The 25,332-nt window shown below is 29.8% G+C and overlaps 1 protein-coding gene across 2 annotated transcripts in view; it reads left to right on the forward strand.

The window, feature by feature from the left end:
• Nucleotides 1-25,332, forward strand: part of LOC125826823 (long-chain-alcohol oxidase FAO4A-like) — a 143,860-nt gene that overhangs the window by 114,388 nt on the left and 4,140 nt on the right. The window contains exons 2-3 of one of the 2 annotated variants that reach the window (XM_049506166.1): nucleotides 22,864-23,122; nucleotides 23,858-24,127. In XM_049506166.1, coding sequence (XP_049362123.1) covers nucleotides 22,877-23,122; nucleotides 23,858-24,127 — 516 coding nt within the window. In that variant the 5' untranslated portion in view covers nucleotides 22,864-22,876. Of the gene's footprint in view, nucleotides 1-22,839; nucleotides 23,123-23,857; nucleotides 24,128-25,332 lie in introns of those variants that run through there. The other variant, XM_049506165.1, reaches the window with a different exon arrangement.

Consider the following 25,332-nt stretch of genomic DNA (forward strand, 5'->3'; position numbering starts at 1 on the left):
ACCGATCAACTCAGATGCTGTCAAAAGATACTATGTGTGAAGTTTCAATTTGTATTTTCTGCATTTCCTTGTAATCGTTCTATTTGCTTGTAATCGCTTTGTTTAGAATTTTATCTTTTGTAATGAACTATGTTCTGACCTGAATTCTCAAAATGAGATACGTAGGCGGCCTATGTCGGCCTCGGTCACCCTTTATCCCTTTAATGTTTCTTATTTGAACTACGTTCGACCTGAATTCTCAAGAATGAGATACGTAGGCGGCCTATGTCGGCCTCGGTCGGTTTCTTTGTATAAATTTCTATTTTTGTTAATCCTCGTGAGGGAACTATGTTTGACCTGATTCCTGCCTCAACGGGATACGTAGGCGCCACAAGGGCTCGGTCATATCTCCCGTAAGATTTCTATTTTCTTACAATAAAACTGGGACAGAATTTTTGGAACTCAAAAATTCGCAAGAAGAAGCTCTCCAACAAAGTCGAGACTAAAGTTACTTTGAATTTGCAACTGGGACAAATTTTTGAGAAGATCTCAAAAATTCGTGATTGCTCACCAACGGTTCGAAGATAAGCCAAGACAGTTAACTGGGACAGAAATTTTGAGGATGACCTCAAAATTTCAACAAGGTTAATCGGCAGTCTAGAGCAACTTTGAATACTTTCCAGCAAGTAATCAGATAGATTTCGAAACATCAACTCCAAATGACGTTTATTAAACTTGACGTGACATGACACTTGGCAGTGACTTTTTCCAAACATTACTTTTGAAAGTCTATTTTCCTTAAAAAAAACTTTTCCTTCATGTTTCAATTATATTTGCATAAAAAAATGTTTTGTCTTATCTATCAAGAAACGGGAGATCAGAGAAATCAACTGAAGATAGCAAGACAAGGAGCAGACAACTGAAGAGATCGACACAGATCAGTTCATTTAAAAAAAAAGCGAACAATTTTTCTGTGGACACAGGTCTACAAGCTTGCCTCAAGATCAGCATATCCCACCATTCAATGGATATGGAGAAGTCAAAGGGGTAAAGAGCTCCCCAAAATTGACATTTTTCTGTGGATGAGGAAATATTTTATGTTGCTTATATCAAAGATTTTGAAATATGAATAACATTAGTTCATTCAATTCCTAACAAGGCGAAGTCCATAATGAACGTGCAACTATGTTCAGAGATGGGACAAATGAAAATCACGAAGAAATCAATATTATTATTTCCCAGCAACTAGATATACCTGGAAGACGTTTATCTGCGTTATATTATCAGATATGATAATATTCCTATCCTTGAAGGTTATTTATATCGTATTGTCGAATGAGACGATACCACTACCCGGAGAGTCATTTATATCGTATTGTGAAATGAGATGATACCACTACTCCAAGGGTCATTTTTATTTATATTGTCGAACGAGATGATCCACTACCCGGAGAGTCATTTATATCGTATTATCAAATGAGATGATACCACTACTCCGAGGGTCATTTTTATTTATATTGTCGATTGAGACGATACCGCTATCCAAGAGATACCCAGAAGATCACCTATGTTGCTGGGTGAAGCATTATCTTCGTTCGGTATCAGGGAGGCATCATCAAAGATCCATGCATAGCAAGAGGAGGCCATGTACAACAGAGAGAAAATTCATGCATTGCAAAAGAAGATTCATGCATCGCAGAAAAGAAGTCATGCATCGCGGGAAAGAGATTTATGCATAAGAAGAAACCATGCATAACAAAGGAGAAGTCATGCATCGCGGGAAAAAGATTCACGCATAGCAAGAGAAAGATTCATGCATCGCGGAAAAGAAGTCATGCATCGCGGGAAAGAAATCATGCATCGCAGAGGAAAAATTCATGCATTGCAAGACGAAATTCATGCATCGCGGGAAAGAAAGTCATGCATCGCGGAGGAAAAATTCATGTATCACGGGAGAGATGATTCATGCATCGCGGGAAAATGATTCATGCATCGCGAGAAAAGAGATTCATGCATTGCAAGAGAAGATTCATACATTGTAAGAAAAGATTCATGTATCGCGGGAAAAGATTCATGCATCGCGGGAAAATAATTCATGCATCGCGAGAAAAGAGATCCATGCATTACAAGAGAAGATTCATACATTGTAAGAACAGATTCATGCATCGCGGGAAAGGAATTCATACATCGCAAGAGAAGGATTCATGCATAGCAAGAGAAAGAGTTATGCATCGCAAGAGAAAGAGTTATGCATCGCAAGAGAAATATTTACTCATCACAAGAGAATCAACATCAATTGCAATATATTTCTTTGCAAAGACGACATCAAAAGAATTATCAACATATTACATCAGCTTATTTTATTGCTTTGACATCAAAGGAAGAGTACATTGAAGATTATATTGCAAATATGAGACAGAAGCTTTATTTGCTTTACGTCAAACCCGATGAAGTTGACGTAAATGTTCAAGGAGGGCAATTAAGTGTCAACATGGTAAAAGACATTATCTCTCCATGTGAATTGCATTTTTATGCTAATGAGTTTTATCTCAGTCTTTGTCGAGAGCATCCAAGATGATGAATTCTCAAAACAAACCACAGGTGCGGACGACATCAATTAGGATGCAGCACAACGTGGAACTTTTTCTCAGCAACGAACTGGGATATAGTCCAAAGAGGAGTGCCAAACTCTTAGGACGCGAGCAGAGAAAGCAACTTCCACCACAATCAAACCACACCCCTATCAGAAGGCATGTGGGTTTTCCTTTAAGTTTCGCATTCGAAAAAATTTTGTCTCTACCGGAAGCAGCTTTCCAATCTGAGTGACAATACCCAAGAGCTTTGGAAATTATGTCCAGGCAAATTTTTAATTATGGTTGTGAAGAATACCACATTCATGGCTAAGAGGTTGCAAGCCTCTTTTTCATACTCAACTTACTTGTCACCCCTTCATAACCAAAGGATATCTAGCATACTAGATTTCCTTTTCAACCGACTGAGTCGAACTATAAACAACCTGATTCCCTAAGGTTAAGGATATATAGGCGGGATCAATGTTGTAACTCGGCTGTATTCCAACATTCGCTCTCAAATTTTATTCCCAAGTATCCCGGTCTCTCCATAATCTGATATCGGGACGACTTTTGAATTCTTTCAGTGTCGTGCGGTAAATCAAGCATATCGAACTACAAGTAGCCTGAGTTCTCATATAACCTGAGATACATAGGAAACCCATTTCCAAGGTTCGGTCATAATTCTGAAAATCCGTACCAAATCCCTTTTCCATAAGATGAAGATGTGGTCGGTCAAAATTGAATTAGTCAATTTCATTTTCCTCGGATTTCTTACATCAATCCAAGTACAATGAGGGACAGTTGTTGACACCCAACTTTGACCCTCCCCGATGAAAATTAGTCTTCGAGCTTCTTCAATTTCAAACGATTTAAAATAATTAGTTTTATAAAATTTAAAATATTTTTCAAGTTATTTTAGTTTTGTCACTTTTTATAATTTGTAAATAATATATATGTTTTACATAATTATGTGTGTATTTTCATTTGTTTTTATACATATTTTTAAGTGGTCGTAAATTAATTCATCTTATTTAATTACTAGTCGAACTCATCCTAATCTGCTAAGTTCGACTACATTTGGCTATAGTTTGAATCCAATTCAATTTTAAGTGACTGAATTTTGGGCCCTTTTTCCCTTTTCCAGCCAGCCCACTCTACATACCCAACCCAATTTCTTCAATTCCATATCCCATCAGCAGCCCACAACACTTAATCCCTTTGACCCTGACCCGACCCAAATCTCTTTCCTTCCCTTCTTTGTTGTGTTTACGTACTCGTTAATATTTGCCGCTAACCTTAAGGTCAAAAAATTCAAATCCCAGAAGACATCCATTTTGAATTAATCACTTAACTAAATCATATGTTTCTTACTCAACTTAAAAATAAATAAATACATAAGTTTACAAAATACTTCATTTAAATAATATTGCGACATTTTTCTATTTCTCCCTTAAAATGGTCCTAACTACAAAATTTGTTCAATCAAATTAAGTTAAACTACTTTAGCCAAATAAATTAGTTGTCGGATAACTGCATTAGCGGATATTCTAGGTGCTTTAAAAACCTTCCTAGAATATTAATAGGAACCCCGAACCCTCTTTAAGCATTTTCGATTGATTTCCTGTTTTAATCTATTGAAAATCAGTTTTCTTGATTTTTCTTAAAAATTAAGTGGCGACTCTTAAAACCAGTCTAAAAATTATATTTTAAATAAAACAGGTGATATTAGTAATACATTGGATTTAATACCATGGGATTATCTATGGAAAGACAAAAATATCCCTAAAATCATATTATTTATTTTCTTGATTTTATATTTTATATTTGTACTAGTAAATTTATTTAAATAAATTAGCTTACAAATTTTATTATTTAGAGAGTTGTTTGTTGATAAATAAATGCTATACATATTAATATAATATTTAAAATATGAGTTGTTTAACATTTACTAATTGAAAAGGCGAATATATCACCACATGATGTTTGTGATCTTAATTGAATATATCATTTGTTGATTTATATGTGGTTTCTAATTATTTTTATTTTGAACAATTTATAAATTGCATATATATTAAAACTACAACTTGCAATATTTATGTATAAATGTAGATGATTTATTCGATTTTACTATTGTTTACCGTCTTTTCGATTTTAAAGTAGATGGTCTATCTATTCTAAATTGGAAATTAACGTTTTTTAATTGATTAATTTATTAAGATGACAATTATATACCGTCAAATAATTAAAGTGAGAAAATAGCAAACATGAGAACAAAATTGTTCTTCTCCTAGGAAGTTAGAAGGCCATAGAAAAATAATATTATCCGACAATTATCTACCTTGTTCCAATTACATAAAATAGAAAATCTCATAATAATTCAAGGGTATAATTGGAAAGAAGCTTTTTGTAGAGTTCTAATCCAAACACAAGATGAGTTGGAAAGCAATGAACTAAACACGTGATAAAAAAATATACCCTACATTACTGATCCCAACACTATTAATCCCTACAATACTAATCCCTGCGTTATTTATTTTTCTACCAAACGACCCCTCAGTGTATAGCTATGTATGCGGGTTATATATCTGCATATTTTGCCTTCAACACCTAATTATCAGAAGTATACAGTCCATTTTTTTTTTACTTTCAAGCATCTGTATATTTGCTTCCAACCCTGTATTTTAGCTTTCTTTCTACTCAGTAAAGAGGCTGACTCGAAAATGCATAAACATGAAAAAAAGGGAAAAAACTTAAATATACAATTTAAGAACATAAATAACACGTATATAACAATAGTTTTACTTTACACCAAAATAGCAATAGAATCATTACAAAATAAAACAAAATAAAAAAAATATTAAATGAAAAATAACCCACGCACAATTCTATAGTAAATAAAATTCTAATCCCTTAATTTACTCCATGTTGTTATTTACTTTCCACAAATATCTCAATTGTAATTTAATATTTCTCTTTCATAACCTCAATATAATTCCTTTTTCCATAGTTAATTCTGAAAAATATTTAAGAATTGATTGTTGTTTTTCATTATTTTGAATAAATATTTTTTTTCAGAATAGTATTTTATGCTATAAACGATTGCATAATTATTCAATTTTTAAGCATTTTTCAGAATGGTGTTATTTTTTCAATTGTTAATTCTATTTTTATTAATTCCAACGGTGTTGGTTTTGTTATGGTTTAAAATGAATAATTTCGAACAAAAAAGATGTAAATCAATTAACATAATGTTAATATATTAGAAACTATTTATTTCAATAAATATTAATATATTATATGATTTCACGTTGGGGTGAAATATGGTATAAGTTAGTATATTATATGATATCTAATTGGTAGTATTTATTTCAATAAAAATTGGTATATTAAACGAAATCTTGTTGGTATGATATATGGTATAAGTTAGTATATTATATAATGACTATATGGTAGCATAGATTTCAAGGAAAGTTGGAGTATATTATATGATACCATATTGGTGTGATATATGGTATAAGTTACTATTTTATATGACAATATAGTAGTATTTATTTCATGAAGGTTAGTATTTTATATGATATAATGTTGGTATGAAATATGGTATAAGTTAGTATATTATAGGCTTAAGTCATCGAGAATCCCTTGAAGTTATCCGCATATTTCATTTGAACACCCCAATTTAACCTTATATATATTGTACACTGCAAGAAATTTGTACGTTTATATTGAGGTATATTGTTGGATTAAAATATGGTATAATATTCTTGCTAAATTGATAGCTTGAATACCAACTTTTATACCATAATTTATATCATATAATGCACGTTTGTTAATAATTTTATAAATATTTTTTCAGCTAGTCATTTTATACCACAACAAACACCAACATAATTTCTATCAAATATTACCTTTCAGGTCCAACACTAGAATGAACCATACCACATTTTGAGAAATATTATTTTTCAGAATTTCAAGAAAGACTAAATAGGCACAATGAAATACCAAAAAATCATCAAAAAACAATAAAATTTTATTAAATTGTATGACAAAATAATTTCTCAAAATAAGATAAAGTGATGGAAGAAATTGTTCTAAGATGAACTTCTATATAAAATTACTATCATACGAGTACACCTTCGAATCAACAGTTGAAACCTCTTTCTCCTTACCTTTCTTTTTTGTCAAATTAGGAGTCATAGATAGACCTTTCACTACCGATAACAAGACTAGGGAGACAAAGTAAATGCATTCAACTCGAAATTTAATCTCGAACACACATCAAGATTGTTAATATTGCAATTCCGCTGTCAATACCTAGATTATTTCTACAAATCGAATTCATGAAATTTTCCTATTCATGATCGTATAAATCAAAGAAAACACACAATTTTATCTCAAAATATAGATAATTTTGAAGAAAAAAAACAAGTATGAAGAAGAACCAAAATTCTTAATGAGAAAAGATGGAGATTTTATCCAAAAACTAATATGTGAGAGAATAAAAAATTAAATGGTGTGATTTCATGATAAAAATTAAGAGAGAGAGAAAAGAAAGAGTAATTAAAAGATGTTTTAAAAAAAAGAAACGTATCACAAGTTCACAACATAATTGTGCTTGGAAATTCAAAAGATAAAATAGTAAATTATCAATTCCATAAAATAAGCACACTACTCCAAAAAGTAGTAAATAAAACCGTATCCCACGTAAAAAAAAAAGTGCATTTTATTGTATTGTTATGTATATATTTGTAATTAAAATGTTAATGTTGTAAATAAAAAAACTAAAATAATATTATGTAAATAATGATCTTACATAGTATATTCTTATAATTTTTCCTGAAAAAAACATGTTTCATTAGGCAATTCCATTTCATTAGGCCCAAATTAACAGGGGGATCCAATTCCATTTCATTAGGCCCAAGCGATCGATACGATTGAACATGTTTAGCACTTAGAAAATTCACTATGCAATTCTTCTTTCATCTTCCTCCGGTTCATCATCCACGTTTAAAGCAATATTATCTCAAGAACATTTATAACTAGGGGTGTACATGATCGGGTTGGTTTGGATTTTTAATATCAAACCAAACCATTTGTGTCGGATTTTTAAATCTATAAACCAAACCAAACCAATAAAACTCGGGTTTTTCAACCTCGGGTTTTTTCGGATTTTCGGGTTTTTCCGGTAAAGTATTCATACAAACATATAATTTACCTGTACTTCAAATATTTCTTTAGTCCTACCAAAATACAACTATCTAACATGTTTCTTAAGAAAATAACACAAAATATGATATGATTAATGACAATAAAATATCCAACAAAAAAATAATAATAATGAAATCGCGTAAAAAAAAAATTGCAAATTAACAATTCATAATGAAAATGATCATAATTTAAAAGTACTAAATCATGCTAAAATAAGTTTAATAAGTATTAGTTACATGACTAAATATTAAAGGAAATTAAAATTAGATTATGTATTTGAATTGTCTAAACCAATGTAAAACCAAAGAACAAATATTCAATATTTTTTTCATTCTTAGTGTGGAATTGATTTTATTTTTGCATTAGTATTAATTTGAATTTGATTTAACCTTTATTATAATTACCAATATCTGTGGACTATAATTTTTATTGAGTCATCAGAATTCTAAGTTTCAAACTTGAAATAATATATTAAAAGATAAAAACTATGAAAAGTTTAAGAAATATTTTAAAATTATATCAAAGTAAATATTTTTATGTATAAAACAATTTTTAAAATTATATATATAATGTCGGATAAGTTTGGTATCAGGTTGGTTTTTTTTAGTTAAAACCAAACCAACCCAAATATAGTCGGGGGTTTTTTTCCAATACCAAACCAAGTCAAACCAACCACTAGTCGGATTTTTTTTCGGTTTGACTCGATTTGTGATTTGATTCAATTTTCGGTTCGATTTTGTACACCTCTATAATTATAACAAACTACTACATGGGTGGGATGAGGTCCTTGGGTTCGACGGGAGTAGGATGTTCAAGGGGTAGGGTTAGGGGCGTTGGGTGGGTGAGATGATACAATAAATATGGAAGGTCATCCACATTTTTGCAAAAATAACCGTAGAACCAACGAAAATTTCAGAAATGGGACCCGAAACACCCCTAAATCCAAAATTCAAATTCTTAACCCTCAAGTTTAAAAAATATATATTTTCACCCCTTTTTTTTACCTATAAATACTTTTCATATTTAATTATTTTTTCTACAATAATCTTCTTATTTTTTTCTCAATTTCTTTCTTAAAGTGTTCACAATTTCTTATAACTTTTGCGATTAACATCAAGATCAACTTATTTTTTTCTCAATGCACTATGCATACACTAAAGAATGATCACAATTCACAAGCCATGTTGATCAACTTCACACCCTCCACAAATAAATTTTAATCTTATTTCTCTTTAGCTCTGTCAATCTATGTTAATCAGATCCTTCAAAATCTCTACTATAATCATGCCCATCCGACATAATTTGGGTATGGATGTAAAATCCTCATCGAATTTGGTCAATTATTATTAATTTGATTAGCATTTAATGTCCATTTAGTTTATACTCAGATAAAGTACTAGAAACACTTGGCAATTATACGGATAAAAATTATTTATAAAATATTAATTTGTAATCAATCGATATGTTTCTACAAATACAAATTTCCAACACAAACAAAATTAATTATTTTGATTACTATATCCGAATTACAAATACATTGATCAAATGAAAAAGACCATAGAATTTATTTGCCAATACTCCACCTTAAAACTTTGATAATTTCTTGACATTTAAAGTCAACTTGTATAACATCTTCAAATATTTCCATTGCTTTTGGAGGCAAGTTTATTGTTATCAAAATGCCCTTTTTCCCTTTGTTATTTTTACAAGCCACAAAGAAACTAAAAAAAATAATCAGCCTTAACAGCCCCACTATATTTTGGTTCTCCCCATCCAAAATCAACCTTATCAAATCCTACATGAAAAGTGTTTCAAATACCAAAATTCCAAGATTGTATTATTCCATGTCTCCCCTTAATAACCATAAGATCATGTATTTGGGATACCTGATATATTTTGAAATATATATACATAGGGAGAGAGACGAGACTATAGGAACGAGGCGAGCGAGATACTTGGATACAATTTATCTGAAATAAATTATACATAATTTTGACTTCATGTATCTGAGATACATGTATCTGGACGCGCCAAATACATTGAACGCACCATATACATTTATTTGAAATCCGAATTCTGATAAAATTTATAATATTAAAAACTTGAGTGAAGGAAAGTAATTTGCACCTAAACTAGTAGGATTTGTGTTGTTTTCCTTTCAAAGATTTCAGAAGAGTAGGTCTCTCCAAGATACATGTCAAATGGGCTGTGCTGGCCTGGACCCAACCTAGCCCATAACGCGATGGGGGATTTTGCTGGGCTCAGATTTTTAGCTGCCATATGGCATATTGTGTTTTAGACTAGCTTCTTTTATGATATTTTTTCCCATTAAATCAGTTAGTAAGAATTAAGAAATAAATATGAAAATATTCTTATGTGGCCTGTGGGACAGCTTCTTTATACCTTTAAATTTTAATATATTTCAGCTACATTATATTGTTACTACTTTATATAATGTAAATATTTCATAGATACTGTTTATACGTAAAATATACCATATATAATAACTGTATATATACCATGTAATACATGTAACTAAGCAAATTAGCAAAATATGATATACATACTATTTAAATATGTGCAATTCTATTTAACTTAACCTTTAAAACTTCTTTAGATGGTGCTAGTTACCTATGTATTGTATCTTTGTTGGTATGGTAAATATAATGTTTATTTTGATTTTTTATTTAAATTTTGTTGTATCGCATTGATTTTTATTTAAATTTCAGTATATCATATTATTTTTACTTAACTTTATTGTATCATAATTTCTATCATTTGATCCATTGTTATATGATGATTGTTGGTTTTTATATAGAGTTAAGTGTCAAAAACACGCTTAAACTATCTTCTTTTTGTTAGGTTTTGTACCTTAACTTAGGGCTGTTCAAAATCGAATCGAAACTGATAATCTGAACCGATAATTTGGTTATTGGGTCAATGGTTCAAGTCTCGATTTACTATAAACTTCTTATCGGCTTATCAATTCGGGTCTCGATTTGGCTGTCTTTCTAATTGGGTGCGCCGATAACCCGATAAGAAGTTTAATTAATTACATTTATATCACTTAAAGCCTTAGGCACTTTTTCTCTTTAGGGTTTACACTTCAGTCTTCAGACTCTTTACAGTGACTATATAGTTGACACTCACAATAATATTCCAAAGCTGCGACATCACTCATTGATTCATTGTCACAAATCCTACGCCGGCTAGTTATATTGAATATCATTCTCTAACTATCTAAATTCATGCTCAAATGGTTGGTTATATTACTTTAAGTCTTTATTTTTATCTTCTCATTATAGTGAGTGAGTCAGTGAGATATGTCTGCAATATTACAATACTACAGTCTGCAATGAAAAAGTTTTTATTAGTAATGATCTCATGATCATTAATGATTTTCGTTAGTAGTGTTGTAGTGATTTCTCTTTATTAGTAATGGTCTCATGATCATTAATGGTTTTTATTAGTTGGGCAATATTGACATCTCTGCCCATGTTTGTATGGAGTTTTATTAAGTGTATTATGTAGTAATGGACTAATAAGGAAAAGTTCATCAGTGACTACTGGCTACTGCGTACGGTTAATTAATGATTAGTCCATTAGTAATTTTTCATGAAAATTGTGTGAACTGTTAATGGTTAACCCGATAACCAAACCGATAACGGTCACTAACTGATAAACCGATATCTTAACGATTCCATAATGGTTTAGCATGATTACAAATCGATAATCGATAAATTCCAAAATCGAACCGAACCGACCGATACACAGCCCTACCTAAACTATTGGGAGTGTGAACATACCTAAATTATCCCTCATTAGTTTAATTTGAGAAACACACTTCTCTCTCTTATTACACCTTTTTATGATTTGTGTACTACAGTCTCTCTGTTCTTTAAAAAAATTGTCACGTGACATTCTACATGGACAAAAGATTTCACCTTAACAAAAATTAAATAAATTATTAATATTAGTTAAAAATTACTCCCTCCGTCCCATTTTATGTGAGGTACTTTGACTCGGCACAGAGTTTAAGAAAGAAAGGAAAACTTTTAAAACTTGTGGTCCAAAATGAATTATAGAAATTTGTGTGACTGTAAATCATTTCATTAAGGGTAAAATGGACATTTTATAGTCAAATTGTTACTTTATATAGAAATGTGTCATTTTTTTGGGACTGACTAAAGAGGAAAGTAAGTCACATAAATTGGGACAGAGGGAGTAAAAATTAAAGCATCACTGTCCCAAAAAAATAAATTTATTTTGTTACCCCACTTATCGAGTGACATAATCACTTATGTTTAACACTTTAATCAACTTCCCAACGGAGATTTTGACAAACTCATCATGTGCATATGAATCAAGAATATTTTTGTTTTTATAATAAATATCTTTGTCGAAGTCCACCATTAAACACCAAATTAAGCTATGATTAACTTGCAATAAAGATTTTGATTATGATGACCAGAATCTTGACATGCCAAGCCTGTCTGCGTTTTCCTACTTTATCTTTATAAGAAATATACCCTCGTTTTCAAAAAATATAAGTGGTGCACTTCATTAACTATTTTTAAAAATTAAAAAAATGAGACAATGGACTTTGAGATAAGATAAATATAATTATCATATACATCATCACTATCATGGAAAGAACCTTTGAACTCATTTACTTTGAAAATTATATGTTATTTATTGAAATTAAAGGTAAGATATATCATGACGTTTTAAGAGTTTGTCGTCACTCTCTTTCTTTAAGAGCGCATAAATGATAATATTGTATTATTATGAGGAAATTAAGATTAAACTAAAATAACCTTGGATAGAAGAATTTTCTTATGCGTAAAAATAAAGATCTCTAATATATGAAAATGAAGATCTCTGATAAAAAAAATATAAATATAAAGAAAATTTGTAAATGACTAGAAAATTATTCTCTCAGTAAATATCAAGAAAACTATTGACATTTGTCCCAAAAGATGGTGTAACTTTTTTTTTCCCTACAAGTTGTTTGTCGACCAAACACCATGACAAATTTTTTGTACAAAAATTGAAAAACTACTCTACAAAGTTTTTTTTTAAAAAACCCCTCCCCAGAAAGCTCTCACATTTTTGCTAGCTCCCTTGGTCACTCGAATTCACAATCTTAAGAGTAGAAATAAAAGGTGTTTACCATCCAAGCAACTCCCTATTGTCTACTCTACAAGTTGTATAATCGCTTTATTTTTTTTATAAAAAAAAAGTGTAAATATGTCCTAAAGTATTTGAAATCGAACTGATATGTTCTTCGTTGGTAGTTTTTAGCTCACATATGCCTTTATTGTTTGATAGTTGGTCCAAATACAACAACAATAATATATAACAGTATATCTAGTGTAATTTTATAATTGAGGTCTAGAAAGGATAGGATGTGCATATACCTTACCCCTACCTTTGTGGGTTAGCTAGAGAGATTACTTCCGATAGACCCTCAAAACAACAATGTATTAACACACCATGCTAGAAAAAAATAACTACAATAAAGTGGCAAGATAACCACAACCAATGGAGTAACATATAAAAATAAAAGATATATACTATGCAAGAGGAGACTAGCCCCTAGATTTCCCCACATTCAGGTGCTACTTGACTACTTACTAACATTTGGTAATAGTTACTATTCAACTAAACATTTCATATGTAATATTACCAACTAATAATTAATATGTTGATAAATTTTATCAATGGATTAATGATCGGTTGGTATATTACCAACTATTTTAATGATGTTAGTAATTTACTAACTACAATCTTTATTCGTCGGTAAAATTTTCAATTAATTGGATATTGGTTGGCAAGTTTACCAACAAATTACATTTCGTTACTAATTTACCAACACATTGATATTTGGTTGGTAAATTTAGCAACACAATATTGCCGTTGGTAAATGTTTGGTTAGTAATTCATTGGTAATATGTTAATAAATTATATAAACAATTTTTTGTCATATTTACCAACCGATATATACTTCGTTGGTAATATTACCAACAAAAGGTGTGCGTTAGTAATATTTCAGTTGGTAATCCATTGATAGAATGTTGCTAAATTTGGCGTCATTTTTTCCTGTTGTATTTACCAACTAAAATACTTAGTAAGATTTTGATTGGTAATCTAAGTCTTCTTCTACTGTTTTTGCTTGGATCTTTGGTTCCATCATACATATCCTTAATTTTCCTGATGTAAGCTACTGATACACCTCATTATTAAGTTTTCCCCTTCTTTTCTCATTATTAGGCTAATTAGGTAAATCCGTGTGCTCACACCTTTCATTTTCTTTGAAATGGATTAAATACTCAACAAATAAAAAATGAACAATCGTACAATAAATCAATCAAAATCTCCCAATACATATAAGAAGAAAACAATAAAAAGTAGCAAAAAAACAAACAGACTAGTAATTGTTACATGCATGTGTAATCTCAATAGTATATTATTGAGAAGAATTAAAAAAAAACAAGAAATTTGTAGAAATCTCTATCAAGCTGCAGAAAAAATATTGTCACAATATTCTTAGACCCTTCAGCATCAACCTTAACATCCTCCACAAAAAAAAAAAAGTAATTAACTAAAATATCGATTGTACTCGATTGAAACACAGTGTGTTTGTCGTTTAGCAGAGGCAAATCTAGGACAAATTATGTAAGTTCAACCGAGCACATTGTTCTGGCTAGAAATATGTATACACATACGCCCAAAAAAAGGATGTATACATATATAAATAGTAAAATCCCACTCGTGACACACCTTTAGATTCTGAATTTACCTTTCTGCTAGTACTTAGTAGGTCATGACGCGCCTGGTGGATTATCGTGGCCCATACCAGGGCTATGTCCTGGACCACTATAATCTTTTACGACTTCAGACTTCTTGTAACGATTGAACGAAAATATATTAGTAGAAGGAGGCTTAGGTTGATGAAATTTCATAACAACTACTCTTGTTGCAACAATCAACTCACATTGTTGTAGAAGAAGGAAAAGAAACACATAAAAAAGAACCATATAAATACTTTTCTTATATGATGAACCCATTAAGAAAAAAAATATTGAAGATTTTATCTCAATACAAAGAAATTGAACTAAGATTTAAATTAAACCCTAGAGAATATATTGACTAATTGTGAAATGAAATCAACATGGCTGATATTTAAGGAAGTTTGTAATGTCCCACCATCATGGCCCTGTTGGTTAATTATATTATTAATTAAAACAAAAGGAAATTAAGTTAGTGAAAATGGATGGACATGGTAGTGCTTGTAAGATATTTAATTTGTGTAATTAAATAATCAAAAGTCTAAAAAGAAGCTAAACATGCGAATATTTCCATTCTTGGCAAGTTTAAGTTTTCTTGACTTGTACTATATTTGTTGTAGCCGCTCATTGAAATTCTAATCGATCTTTTTAGAAAGCGCATTAATTTGTATGGACTTTGATTAGACATTCAAAAATAATACTCTGACTCCCTTCGTTTTATATTACTTGATCCTGTATTAAAAGTAAATTTCTTTAATTTGCTTGTTCAATTTTAAAAAATTAAGAAAATTTTACTATATTGTTATTTTCTACCCTTAGTATTAAATAATAATAGTCAAAATAAAATTGATGACAAAAAAAATCCATAATATACTTTGTATGTCCACACATGAAATTTTACTATTAACTGATAGTCAGATTTAAATCTTCAAAATATTATTAACATAAGATTAGTTTACTAATATTTCTTTATTAAAAGTTTTTTTTCAAGTTGTGTCAAATCAATACAAAGTCATGAAATTTAAAAGGGCGGGAGTACTAACAATTTGCTTTATGTTAAAAGTTAAAAAGTCAGCGTAAGATACAAAGTACTTCCTCCGCTTTAAAATAATTGAATTATTGAGATATTTTTCATATTTCAAATTAATTTAATTATTCATTCTTCAAGACTATTTTAAAAATATTCTTTCACTTTTACCCTTCAAATGGATTTTCTATGAGATGAGTTCAAGAAATTTTAATTGCTTTGAATTATTCTAAAGATTAATTTGACAATAATTAATAAGGCAAAAATGGAAAATAATATCTAATTTATGTCCTAATCTTTTTTTATTATTAAAAAGTGTGAAAACTCCAGCAAATTCAATAATTTTGAAATGGAGAGAGAAATTCAAAAGTTGTGTGGTAAATGCTCCTTCCACTCATTGAAATTCCACTATTTTATCATCATTTTCTTTAAATCCTCATGCTATTTTCAACTTGTAATATCTGTGTCGTTGTCTTCATTTCTATGTTGGAGGTATATATAAAATTTTATGTTGGAAATTGATAAGGAAAGGAAGCTACATATGATCAAGCGGATATATATATATATATATATATATTAATTAATTAATTCCCCACCTGAAGTTTGAATTTGATTTCATTGCTTTTTTTCTTAATCCCTATTTTCATAAAACAAGTGATTATTGACCAAATGTTTGAATTTTTTGCCCTTTTGTCTCCTTGCAAACCTTTAAACTATAGGGTCGTTTGATTGGGAACAAGTTATTCCAAGATTAGTTATTTTGGGATAACTTATTCCATCACTATGGTATAAATGGTGAGATAAGTTATCCAAAACGTGGCAATCAAACAAGACACAAAAAAGTTATTCCATCACTTTTTTTTATCCCATATTTGTTTACCTCACACCCAACGACCCCTGCACTAAATTTGAAAACAAAAAGAACAAAGAAATTGCTCCATTCTTAAAAACACATCAGTCAACATCAAGAAGCTCTGATTTTGTTTAAGGAATTGTTGATCCAACATCTGTTGGACTTTTGTACGGCCAGATCAAATTGTATGTGTAGAATGTAGATATTCCCTTTCCAAGAATGGCCAATCAATGGGGTTTTTTATGGAGATATTTGGAGGCTTAAAGTGTATTGGTAGGAACAATTAAGGACATATATTATATAATAAAGTTATAAAAATTAGGGTGAGGATAGTGGAAAGAAACTCATAGTATTTTCATGTTATGATGGGGTTGCACAAGGGATCGGCTCTTAACCCAATTTTATTTATTTTGGCGATGAATAAATTGACGCAACATATCCAAGGAGAGATGTCAATTTGTGTGCATATGCGAATAACATGATATCGATTGACGGGACACACGGGGTGGAGTTAATGATAAGATAGAGTTTTAGAGAAAGACCCTAAAATAAAAGGTGTTCAGGTTGATTTGGAGTGCATGTTCAATGATGTAACTCACGATATACATGTGGAAGTGAGGATCGATACACAAGTCATCTTCAAGAAAAGAAGTTTCAAGTATTTCGGTCGAAGGAATGGAGAGATTGAAGATTATGTTGTACATCGTATTGGAGTGGGGTGAATGAAATAGATGTTTGCATCCGGTGTTTTGTGTGATAAGAATATGCACCAAGACTAAATATCAGTTTTATGAAATGGTTGTTAGACCAGTCATATTTGTATGGGGCGAGGTGATGTCCGGTCAAGAATCCACGCGTCCAAAAGATGAAAGCAACAAAAACAAAGATGTCGAGATAATGGATATATGGGCATACTAGAAAAGATAAGATTAGGAACAATGATATATATATATGGAGCGTAATTAGGCTATTTTTGAGTGGCTATAAGCGAAAGTTCCTCTTAACTAAAACTATAGGTATAATTACTAATTAACTAGTATATGTTTGTTTAACATGTAATTTTTCCTATTTTTTATTTTTTAAAAAATACATCTTAATGGACATTTTGTTTAATTTAGGCCCTATTTAATGACCCCAAATCTTCGTAACTTTTGGACCCAAATTTATCTTACGGCCCAAATTTTAAAACAATTTCCACAAGTAGCCAACCCAGGTGTAATCTGCCCTTTTTCTTTATTTTTTACTTTTCCACCCATGAGGAAAAAACTAAAAAGATTGGAAATTCCATTCTTCTTATGGTACTTATTATTTTAAAATATTCCAGCTCAAAAATAAGTGTTAATTAATTAAATTAAATACATGACCCATACTTGTAAGTGACAAAAGTTTAAATTCTTTAGTTTTAAAAGCTACATAATGCATAATGGCAATGGCATGTTATGAATTAGGCCAAAGTCATATGCGGCCCCTCAAAGTTGTCCTTATTATTCATTTAGACACCTCAACTACACCTAGTACCTATTGAGCACTTTAATCTTAACAAATTTATACTTATTTAACACAAAATAAAAATCAGTTGAAAGATAAAAGTGCGTGTGTCTCAAACACAAATACATTGTTGATGGACCAATAAAATAATGACACGTGACAATTGAATGCAATTTTTTTAATCTCTATTTAAATCATTCAAAAAAAAAAAAAATTAAAAAAAAAAAAAATTTTGAATCAACCCACCCCACCCCCAACCTCCTTCTTCTCCTTCTTTTCACCCTTCCACTGGCGGCAATAGGCCTCCAACCAAACGCTCACCTTTTTATTCTTTACCATTGAACCTTACTGTCCATAATCCATTGCCTTTATTTTCTTCCCACTAATAATCAATTGTTATCATAATTATATAAAAAATAATAACAACTTTTGCCGGAAAAAATAATCAATTCGTATTATTTTTATCGGAAAAAATGGAGTTTTGTTAGAATATTTGAGATTTAGATCTTTATAATAATGTATGTACGATTTTGTTGCTTTATTGTGGGTTTCGTTGCGCTAAAAAATAGAAAATTATAATGCATACTCAGCATTAACAAATTCCCAACATAGGGCAAATTTTCCAAATCTAGTGTTTCTGTTGTCTTTAACTTTAAACTAAAATCATTCTTCAATTGATTTATATTATGATTTTATAAAATTAAAAAAAAGAGCGAGAGAAAGAGGAGAACAATGGTTGCAGTCTTGCAGAGGAACATTGTGGGAAGAAGACATGCTTTTATTTATTTCTTTTTAAAAAAAAATTAAAAAATTTAAGTGTATAAATGAGAAAATAAAAAAGGAAAAATACTATTTTTATCTGCTTTACGCGCTCAAGGAATGTGGAGCACACTTTTTTTGCCATGTCAGCGTTTTGTGTTAAATAGGATTGAATTTTGAACAAATAAAGTATTCAATAGGTACAACCCTAGTTGAGAATTTGAGATGTCCAAATGAAATATGTGGACAACTTTAAGGGGCCGTCGATGACTTATGCCTATGAATTATGAGAAACACCTAACATTGATATATACATCACCCATACTTGTGATATAATTTTTTTAGAAAAAATACATATAAAAATTTGCCCTGGTGGGACCCGTTGTAAACAGATAATCCAATTATGTATAGCTTACTTAACCTCTCCTTATTATTGGTCAGTTACTTGCCTCCCTTGAAATTTTAATTATGTCATATAAATTAGGACGAAAAAAAAGAGAGTATAATTTTAAAATATCGCTCCTTTATTGGGTTTTATGGTGCTTTAAAGTTCATATGCAACTTACACGACAATGAATTGCAACAAGTCAAAATTGCAGAGTTTTCTTCTATTATTATGTGTCAAAGAGTAATGTTTTGTTTCATACATTTGTGACAGATACCTATCATCATTTAGTAGGGTGGATTCAGAATATAAGGTAAGGATTCGATTGTATTGTAATGTTAAATGGCCAGAAAATTTGGTCAGAATTTGATTAGAAAATTTAAAAAGTCTATAGTATTCTTTTTATTTAAAGTTAAACTGATTTATTTTCCATTTTTTAATTAAAATGTATTAAAGTTAAAAGGATAAAATTGTTTTAAAAGGTAAAATAACATATATTTTTTAATTTTCTAGCCAAATTCTGGCCAAAAGGATTTTTCCTTAATAATTTTAATTCAAATGACATATTTAGTGTTACGAAATTTATTAAGTATTCATACGAATTATTAATTTTAGAAACCTACTCTGATCCTTTAACTTTAATTTTTTTAATTTATGTGATGCATTTCCTTCTATACTTTCTTTCGAAATGAAAAAAAATAATCATGAAACCTTCTAATATTTAGAAACAATCTACCTAAAATATATATGGCTTGTTTTTCTGGTTAAATGTGGTCTAGAGGTCAAGGAGTACTATTTGTGCAGCTCACATTGGTCAGGCATTGATTTTGCAAGTAGTTAGGTGTATAGTAATTATGCATGAAATTAATTTGGTCACTACTAATCTTTCCTTCTGTCTCAATTTATTTGAAATATTTTTCCTTTTACTATATTAAATAAAAATATTTTTTTATAACTTAAAATAACTTAATTTTAAAGTTTTTTTTTCCCTCTTAATCAAATAAGTTTTTTCTTTTAACTTTATCTTTTCGGAGACAAAGAGAACTCCTTCGATAACTTACAAGAATGCTAATTAGGTAGATGAATGTCTAGCTCAAGAGCACCTAGCTAGCTACAAAAATATATAAGATTTATTTTACACAATAAATTTCAATATTCATAATTTCTTGTCAAATTGTGCGTTGAATTAATCAATATCGCGAATTTTTTTAATAAAATAATATCACATAAATCGAGATGAAAAAATATTCCAACAATAAAAGATGTTTGTGGAGGTTAAAAATTAAAACCATGTAGCATGATGTTCCGATCCATAAAAATAATGTGTGAGTTTTGATAATGAACATAAATTTTCTCTGAAAATTATTGTCTAGTCGTTCTATAGAAAGGAACGTGAGTTGCATTTCACCTGGTATTCGCAGACAATAAAAATTTAAAATTTGTTGCAAACAGTACTGTTGATCCAATATCCATTTTCAATTATTTATGCAACAGACATAATAGAAAGCATAATTAGATTTTGATACACAAATACGTAAATATTTCATAGAGTAGAGGTTCGAATTTTTTACTATGAAATTTTTTATTAGTGGGTATTTTAAAAAAAAAAAAATGAACCTTATATAACGTTAATTCAAATTAGTCAGGGCTCAATGCAGATATCGAATATCACCTGGAAAATCAAAGATGAAGTAACAATTTCAGAGTATAGTCCAAGAACTAATTTGTACATAATTTATTAAAATACTTATATATTATTGGTCGAAAAATTGATTATGGTAATACCTTGCATTATATAATCAAAATTGTGTTCTTCATTATTGTTTTTTTGTTGGTTGTTGGGTTTGTGATCAAGATGTACTTTAAGCTTATTAAAAAGAATTGTTGACTTTATCCTTATATCTAGTTGAACACAATTTTTTTATTACCAAAATCTTCTCTATTATTGCAAATTTCTGGTTATTATATGCAGTTACGTAGCGCATTTGCCATCTATCACATCCACTCTTAACTAATTGATATTAAGATATTGTTGGTGAAATTGAAATATAATAAATGATTATAATAATATATAATCAAACAATGTGACAAATGTAATTTATTTATTAGTCAGATATAGCGCATTTGCCATCTATCACATCCACTCTTAACTAATTGATATTAAGATATTGTTGGTGAAATTGAAATATAATAAATGATTATAATAATATATAACAAACAATGTGACAAATGTAATTTATTTATTAGTCAGATATAAACACTCTGTGTAGATAAATTTATCGGTATGGTAATTCATACACTTGCAAATTTATATCTTTGCTTGCTTATACCTAGGGTTGTCATGATCATGGTTAAAAAATCAAATCGATGGTAATTCATACACTTACAAATTTATATTTTTGCTTGCTTATACTTAGGGTTGTTCATGATTATGGTTAAAAAATCAAATCGAACCGCAATTCGAACCAAATCGATTAACAAAACCGATATTTGGTTTGGTTAGGTTTGGTTTTATGAAAATTGATACTTAGCTTTGTTTTGGTTTTGATTTTACTAAAAAAAACCGCAAAAATAACCAAACAGAACCAAGAAAACATATAGATAAATTTTATAATTATTTATATATTATTCATAAATAAAATATAAATATTTTGTTAAATTTTAATTAAGTCTTTAACTTTACCATTTTCTCAAGTCCAACACTTAAATTTTAGCCCAACTATTACAATCCTAAATCCAAGTCCATCAAAATTCATTACTTTAGTCTTTACCTACCCTACTGCACGTAAGATAGTCACATTTTTTCTTAATTGAATCACTTTGTTCGTACCTCACAATAAGATAGTCACACTTTTTCTTAATTGAATCACTTTATTCGTGTAGTATTATTAACTCTAGTATTGCTTAATTGAATCCACAATAGCTTTCATATGAATTGTTCATGTACTAGGTGTCTGTGTCTATCGAGATACATATGTCTTCAAGAAATTTATTACTTTCGAACTGAAAAAACCAAAGAAAACCGAACCAAACCACAATAACCAAATTGACAGTTATTTTTCCAATTGATTTGGTTTGGTAGACCTCTTATATATAATAATAGTTCTAGCTGGCTAGCTCTAATATATCTTTTGTTTCATTTCTTCTTAAAAAAATATGAAGACATTTTTTAATTATGAATCTACTATCATAAATTCAATATAATGCACTTTTATAAATAACAATTTCTAGCCATATCTTGATGAGTTTGTGCATTGAATAATTTACTTCCACCACAAACAGTCTCCTTAATTCGTTGGGCTCTGTGTTATAAGCTCCTCCTCACCCAACCTAATAATAGGTGACAGTGGTGAGCCTGACCTTTCATACGAACTAGTCGAAGGGAGTTCGACATCTACTATATATACATATAAAAAAAATTAAACATATATAAATAGAGTATAATTTGATCTGTCAAATGGAGTTTGAATGAAACCCTGACCATAAGCTAGCTCTGGCCCTAATAGGTGGGCTTAGGGTCAGGGGCGAAGCTAGGTGGGGTTCATAGGTTCGGACAAACCCAGTAGCTTTTCCATAGATCCTATATTTGTACTAGAAAATTAAGTTATAACTTGTGAACCCCTAACAAATCTAATTGACAACTCAATGGTAAGAAAGGGGAAGGAAATTTAGAACCCCAAACTCCTAATGCCTCTGATTATTTAGGTAGGGTACCCTCTAATTTAATTTCCTTCCCTATAAATATATACCTAATATAGTCAAATGCAGTTTACAATATTATCACAAGAAAGAATTAGAACAGAAGAAAAAGAAATGGATCAGAAAATGACACAAAATTGTTGTTTTTTCTCCAAAAGCAGTAGGAGTGTAATTGAGTACTTAGGGGCACTTTCCTCTAACCAATTGGACTCTCTTACTACTCTTTGTGACACTTTTGTACCTTCAATTCATGATGCTAGTTCCTATGGTCATCAAGATCAAGGCAATATTGATGATGATGATGATTCTTACACAAAGTTCCTTCAAACTTCAGCATCCATGAATGGAACTCCTCAACATGTAAGATTTTGTTATATACTTCTCATTAAGTATTACTTTTCCATGTTGAATTAAGAGGCAGAGCCAGAATTTGAATATTATGAGTTCTGAATTATAATAAGATAGCGACATATGGTGTTGTGCTGAATTTTGGATTTCATTTTTATACATATTTAGTGAATTTCTCAAAGTAATTTAGAGTAAAATTGAGTTCAGCCGAACATATGCATACAAAACCTCTAGCTCCACCACTGAATTAAGAGGCAGCTAGATTTGAACATTATGAGTTCTGAATTCTAATAAGATAGCAACATGTGGAATTATACTGAATTTTGAATTTCATTTTTATACATATTCAGTGAATTTCTTAAAGTAATTTAGTCTAAAGTAATTGAATTCAACCGAACACATGCACACAAACTTGTACCTCCACCGCTAGCTTTTCTATATCTATCGTTAAAGTTTTCGTCTGAGAGGGATAATATCAACCACTTGACGTCTCTCTGATGCATCTGTTATGTTATCTCATATCCCCTTGCTTCTCTCACCGTCCCACCCTTGTAACAACTCTGGAATCCAAATCAGTCTTGTAGGAGTAGTAACCCTTGTAGTAAGACTCTCTGGCCTCATAGACGTAAGAATGTAACTAATATGTAGTGAAAATGAAAAAAGAACAGTAAGAATTGAACTCTCGAAAGATTCATATTATCAGTACTACTAGATTATACACAATAATAAAGTCATTTTATTTTTCAGATAGCATGGATGATAAACAATAGATTGCAACATCCAAAGATGAACTTGTGCAAATTAGCACTATGGCTATTATCAACAAGGATTGGAACATTTATACTTTGTGGTAAAGCAAGCTTGTCAACCCAATTTCCATATTTACAGACATTTTCTAACATTTCACCAAAGAAAAGAGAAGAAAGTGTCAAATCATGGGCAACAAGTTGTTTCAAACTCCTAAGGATTCTCTTTTTTGCTGCTAAAATTCTCGTTCTCCTTGTATTCTACACTCAGGTATACTACTACCATATTTAATTCACGTACACTAAACTAGTACGTATATATTTTATTTACGTACACTCCCAACATTAATTAATTGTAAAGCTACCCCCTTCTGTTTTTTGGTCCATCAGCATTTTTTTCGCTGCAAGTAATTTAATTTCTCATAATATTCACCTATCATCTGCATTTACTTTTTCATCTGTTTTCTAACAGAAAAATCCGTACATATATAGCCTGCATGCAATTTACTTGTCCACTTGCCGGTTCACACGTTTTTTAAGAAATTATAAATAATTTTTACTAGTACATTCTATGCAAGAGGTTTTAAATTACTTGTAAGAGTATAAAAGATGCATGTAACTATCCAAGAGTTAAAATAATTTAGGCAATTATGCACTCTTTCGACTAAATATGTATATATAAAAAAACTAATAATAAACGAGCTTTTTTAAAACTTTATAATATTTAAATTAAATTTATTCGTTTTCTGTGGGAGAGGAAACGGTTCAAACATCACGTTTTATAATTTAAAATTAGAAGAAAATGACCTACAAAATATTGTGACGTGCAAAAGTCACAATTCAAGATAATATTAAACTTAATTTAATAGGCGGCCCAATCATAAAGTATTATTTGTAAAATATAATACTTTTATATAGTTTAATGACTATTTTTATTAGTATACTTCCTCTCTCTAATTCAAAATAATTGATATTTTAGATTTGAAAATATAGATTAAAAGTTCACATACTCCTAAAAAAATTTTAAAAAAAAAGCCTTGATCAAGATATTCTTAATTATGATAATTTTTTTCAAAATTATTGGAAAAAAAAATGAAATACCTTTTAAATTTATAAAACAACAATTATTTTTTTATTAATTTTAGAAGCTAAATATAAAATATTTTTTGAGTGGGAGAGAGTTCATTTTAGTATTAATGACACATAATTATTTTCATCATTTATTATATAGTTCCAACTTCCATACTAAAGAATTTTGTTGAACGGATAGAGATGTAAGATGTTACGTGATTAAAATAATTACTTGTCGGCAACAATAAATCCTTTTTTAGTTTTTACAATAATGGCTCCAATCTGGTTCATTTTATTTATTGAATTTTGAATTAATTATTTATATATATTCAATAAATTCTTTAATTCAAATATAAAATTCAAACTTAAATTATTAGATTCTTTTTCAAAGGTTTTTCCGAAATT

Source organism: Solanum verrucosum, unplaced genomic scaffold (genome assembly GCF_900185275.1).
Source record: "Solanum verrucosum unplaced genomic scaffold, falcon-dt-bn FXZP01000060.1, whole genome shotgun sequence".
NCBI classification, from domain to species: Eukaryota; Viridiplantae; Streptophyta; class Magnoliopsida; order Solanales; family Solanaceae; genus Solanum; species Solanum verrucosum.